The sequence below is a fragment of the Gossypium hirsutum genome, chromosome A06, assembly GCF_007990345.1.
Source record: "Gossypium hirsutum isolate 1008001.06 chromosome A06, Gossypium_hirsutum_v2.1, whole genome shotgun sequence".
Lineage (NCBI taxonomy): Eukaryota > Viridiplantae > Streptophyta > Magnoliopsida > Malvales > Malvaceae > Gossypium > Gossypium hirsutum.
In genome coordinates this window covers 29,593,052-29,598,260 of record NC_053429.1, presented here as the reverse complement: position 1 = coordinate 29,598,260, position 5,209 = coordinate 29,593,052, and the positions used below count along the sequence as shown (strand labels likewise).

At 37.1% G+C, this 5,209-nt stretch overlaps 1 protein-coding gene across 1 annotated transcript; it reads left to right on the top strand.

Annotated features, from left to right (window-relative positions):
* Window positions 1–852: 852 nt before the first annotated feature.
* Window positions 853–3,559, top strand: LOC107962860 (beta-fructofuranosidase, insoluble isoenzyme CWINV1). The gene is made up of 6 exons (XM_016899413.2): window positions 853–1,175; window positions 1,295–1,303; window positions 1,434–2,284; window positions 2,383–2,541; window positions 2,632–2,961; window positions 3,047–3,559. Exons 1-6 carry the CDS (start codon window positions 992–994, stop codon window positions 3,257–3,259), a joined length of 1,746 nt encoding a protein of 581 aa, XP_016754902.1. The 5' UTR covers window positions 853–991; the 3' UTR covers window positions 3,260–3,559.
* Window positions 3,560–5,209: the final 1,650 nt, after the last annotated feature.

The window sequence follows — 5,209 nt, the reverse complement described above, 5'->3', positions numbered from 1 at the left end:
TGATTGCAAGCACTTAACACGATAAAAAAATCAGCCCCTGATGGTCCAAAGCAACGAGTAAAAATTGATAAAAGAATTGAGCATTCATCAAACTATAGAGGACGACAACAAAACCATCCCTAAAATGATTTGTAAAATTAATATTACATGCATAAGCAAAACTAAAAACCGTGCTATAAGAGTAGATAAAAACTTCTAAAAATAAAGATTTATTAAACAATGGAAAAGCAAACAAAAAAATATATAAAACTTAAGATGACACGAGTCCAAATTGACTCGTGAAATCATTTATTATTCTAAAATATTTTCAAAACAGAAATAGATTAAGAAGTTAACGAAGAATCACTCACTTTCCAAGAAAAACTACTGGTTACATGTGGAGTTTTAGCGAACGACAGACATCGTTATCTGTTTATCATAACTTGTAAAGATAACAAAGATACTCACAAAATAAATCTGTAAATTGAAAAAGAGAGAAGACATGTGGAGCGAATGAGAAGAAGAAAGAAAAAATCAGTGAGAGAGAAAAAAGCGGGTGATAGCTAATTCGATTGCATGAGCAAATTTAAATTATTAAAATGTCATAATTTAATTTAATGGAAGCCCAATTGGAATTCAAATTTTAAAATCTTGTGAAAAGTATAGGGATTGGGAAATAATTAAACTCTTTTGAATAGATTGATAATAAAGACACAATCACGTGTTTTCTTGTCAGGTAATTGGTATCTCATTTGTTACTTATAGAAACTAAGCATATAATTAAATGGACAAGTTGCATTAGTAAGAGTATTAAATTTAATAAACTTATCTATATTGCTATATAAGTCTGGCACTCTTTCCTTATTCATTTGGGTTTTTGAGTTGACCCTGCACTGTTACAGGAACAAATGGGGAAAAAGTTAACCAGAATATGATTCAGCCTACCATCCTGAAACTGTCTTCATTTTGTTAATATCTTTATGGGAACTACATAACAACCATTGAGCCATTGATGACTTACCTGAAGCTGGAGGTTACAATGGAGAAATCTGTTGTTTTGGTCATTGGCTTCTGGCTTTTGTTGTTGGGAAATGGAGTTCAATCTCATAGACAAGACAAAAAGCATCAATCTCTTCCAAGGGATCAGCCTTATAGAACTGGCTACCACTTTCAGCCTCCCAAAAACTGGATGAATGGTTTGTTTCCTTACAACTTCGACTTCCCGTCTTTATACCCAGTTTTACAGAGTTGACTTTTTCTTTTTTGTGTGTTTTTTGACATGTAATCCTCAAACGGGGCACTTATGGCACTGCAGATCCTAATGGTAAGCCATTTTGTTTCTCCTGGTTAAGCTTTTCATGTGTTATGGTCATGATATTCCTGCAATTCCTCATATGAACAAACAAACTGTGGTTAATTTTGTAATAATGTTCCATATGATCCATCTACCTCAGGTCCAATGTACTACAAGGGAGTTTACCATCTGTTCTATCAATATAATCCGTATGCTGCAGTGTGGGGCAACATAACGTGGGCTCACTCAATATCATATGATCTTGTCAACTGGATTAATCTTGATATTGCACTTTCTCCCGGTGATCCTTTCGATATCAATGGTTGCTGGTCAGGCTCAACCACGTTCCTTTCCGGGGAGAAACCTGTCATTTTATACACTGGAAGTGATACCATGAATCGTCAAGTTCAGAACTTGGCTGAGCCAAAGAACCTATCTGATCCTCTGCTAAGGGAATGGGTAAAATCATCTCATAATCCTCTAATGTCCCCTGTTGATGGTATTGACCCAAAGAACTTTAGGGATCCAACAACTGCTTGGCAAGGCCCTGATGGATTATGGAGAGTCTTAGTTGGAAACGAGATGGATGGCCATGGAAGGGCACTGCTCTATCGAAGTCAAGATTTCATTACATGGTCCCAGAGCAAAGAACCTATTCACTCATCCACAAGGACTGGCATGTGGGAATGTCCTGATTTCTATCCAGTTTCCATTGATGGAAAAAATGGAGTTGAAACCTCTTCACTTGACAAATTCACAAAACATGTTCTCAAGGCAAGCTTCGACAACAGCGATCACTATGTACTAGGAAACTATACCTCCGTGACAGATAACTTTTTGGTTGACACTGATTTTTTGGACAACGATTCAGATTTACGATATGATTATGGTAACTTTTATGCTTCAAAGACATTTTTCGACAGTGGCAAGAAGAGAAGGATTTTATGGGGATGGATATTAGAGTCCGATAATACAACAGATGACGTCAAGAAAGGTTGGTCTGGTCTTCAGGTAATATAACCTGTAATCCTGGTAGTCACATAATATAATTGCAAGTGGTTCAGATTGAAGATTCCAAGTTTTCTAACATAACTGATGTTTGTTTTCAGTCGATTCCTCGAACCATTCTCCTTAGTAAAACTGGTAAGCAATTGATTCAATGGCCACTGGAAGAGATTGAGAAGCAGCATACCATAAAAGTCAGCTTCGAGAACAAGGAACTTAAGGGTGGATCTGTACTTGAAGTCTCAGGCATTACAGCTTCACAGGTATTGTTTTATTTCTCAATTATGCTTGATGCTCAGGAATTACTTACAGGTGAAATATTAGTTAACTATATTGGCTTCATTTTGCTAAAGGCCGATGTCGAAGTTTCCTTCAGTTTGTCCAGCTTAAAGGAGGCTGAATTAATGGATCCAAGTTGGGTTGATCCAAAACTGCTCTGTAGTCAAAAGACAGCATCAGTTCGAAGCAATGTTGGACCATTTGGAATACTGGTTTTAGCTTCGAAAGACTTGACAGAGCAAACCGCAATCTTCTTTCGCGTTTTTAGAAGTGAGGACAACTATGTAGTGCTCATGTGCAGTGATCAGAGCAGGTCATCAGTAGAGGAAGGACCCCAAAAGACCATTTATGGAGCTTTCATTGACATAGACCCTCTCAATGAAAAGATTTCACTGAGAAGTCTTGTATGTTATATCTGCTTTAACACCTCAATTATAACATTTGCAAAGTTTTCTATAGACTGATACAATCGGATACCCAAAATTGCAGATAGATCATTCTATTGTGGAGAGCTTTGGTGGGGAAGGAAGAGCTTGCATCACTGCCAGAGTTTATCCCAAGCTAGCCATTGATAACCAGGCCTACCTATATGCATTCAACAATGGCACATTAGATGTCAATATTCCAACCCTCAATGCTTGGAGTATGAAGAACGCTCAAATAGTCTCTTCCACAAAAAGAAGAAAGCCAAATCTCAACTAAAACAAGCAAATACAACCATATTCACAACTTTTCCTCCAGTTTCCAGTCACCCATTTCATCAAACACATTGCTGGTGAAACCTCCTGAAATATTTCATCTTTTTTTTTTTTTTTTCATATTTCATATGTAGTCTTTTCAGAGTACTCTCTAACGCAAGCAGTTACTTGCTTACCACTAGGAATCCATTTCTCACTGTTGTTAATGCTTGCTTTTTGGCAATTCTACCACAAAGCATGTTTCCCCAATGCTTGTATTACCTTTTCCATGCCCAAAAATGCCCACATGTTTGGTACCGTAAAATTGCAAACTCATATCCTTCTGTTCTGTTTCTAGTATGACATCATCCACCCTCGCTAATGCCTAGTCTTTCAGAGCAATCTAATCTTTACATGCCTAGAAAAGGCTTATGGTAAAAAAACACCTTTAATAAAAAATAAATAAATAAATAAAATTCTTAAAATAATATAGTATTTGAGCCTTTTTATGACAAAAAAAATCAAATAAAAATGGAAACCATTAATTGACTAGTTTGATAGTTGACAACATTGATGTGATAAACGATATTAATATAGTATGTTGATATAACATGCCACGTTAGTAAAAAAAATTACTTTTTAAAAATTTAAATTTTAAAAAAATTATTAGAAGTTACAAAAATATTATTAAAAAATTTTAAGGAGAAAGTCTCCTCCCTCCCCAGAACCATCACCACCACCTCCTTCACCTTCAGCTTCTATACTGGCACTGACATCATCTCTGACTTCACCTAGTCTGACAAACACCATGAAAATCCTCAAAAAACTAGCCAATTCTCCACCTTGATCTTGCTAATGAAAATCACACAAGTCTCGAACTAGTTACTCGACCAGCTCAACAACACTAACAATAGGATAATGGTCCATGTTTTGATCGGAAAGAACAAACAGAAACCAATTTGGCCTTTATGTATAATCGAATGGTGTCCAGCACTAAGAAAACAAAGCTATCCATGGAATATACGTATAAAGTCAGCGACGAGAACTGTAATTCATTGGGAACCATCTAGTGTAACACCCCATACTCGTATCCTATACCGTGACAGAATACGAGGCGTTACTCAACTTTAAACTCAAGCTTTCATTCCTTTCCGAGTTACCGACACTCTGTCCTATTTTAAAACTTATCAACATACCATGAATATGGCTTACAAGGCCCAAAACACACATCATAAATCATTTGAGACCATTTCAGGCCCTTTTTCCATTTATAGAAAAATGTCACTTAACACAGGGACACATGCCCGTGTGGAAGGGTAATACGCCCGTGTAGAATTAATTTCTAATTCACACCTACAGGGGTTTTCACACGGCCAAACACACGCCCATGTCATCGGCCCGTATCCCTCACACGGCCACGACACGCCCGTGTGCAAAAATCTGGGTATTCTATTTCTGACGTTAGCATGCTCATAATGTCACACGACCAAGGCACACGCCCGTGTGCTGGGCCGTGTCCTCTACATGGCTGAGACACACGACCGTGTCTCTGCCCGTGTGTTTAATACCATACATACTGACTTGATATTTTTATGTACATGAGACACACGGCCTAACCACACGCCTGTGTGTCTACCCGTGTGGACAGTATAAGGCTATTTACCAAACCTCCTTGCCACTCTTACATATATAGTTCCATACAAATACCAACCAATATCGAAACAAGTAAAACTCCTATAACTAAATCAGCCATAATAGACATTCATTCAACCATGAGAATGCATCTTTTATAAATTCAAAATGAACATTACTGTCATTCAAGCTTAATACAAATTAAAGGGTTTCCAACCCAAGCCGACACATTTGGCCAATTCTCAAAGACACAAAATAATAAAGTCTAAGTCCTATACATGCCATACTCAAAAATATAAATCCAACTATACCGAATGCTTCGGTTGATAGTGTGATCGATATC

Excerpts from the sequence above, each read along its gene's own strand:
- LOC107962860 (XM_016899413.2), top strand. The coding sequence starts at position 992 with ATGACTTACCTGAAGCTGGAGGTTACAATGGAGAAATCTGTTGTTTTG. Across the intron at positions 2,285-2,382 it reads AAGGTTGGTCTGGTCTTCAG|TCGATTCCTCGAACCATTCT; the intron begins GTAATATAACCT and ends GTTTGTTTTCAG. Across the intron at positions 2,542-2,631 it reads CAGGCATTACAGCTTCACAG|GCCGATGTCGAAGTTTCCTT; the intron begins GTATTGTTTTAT and ends ATTTTGCTAAAG.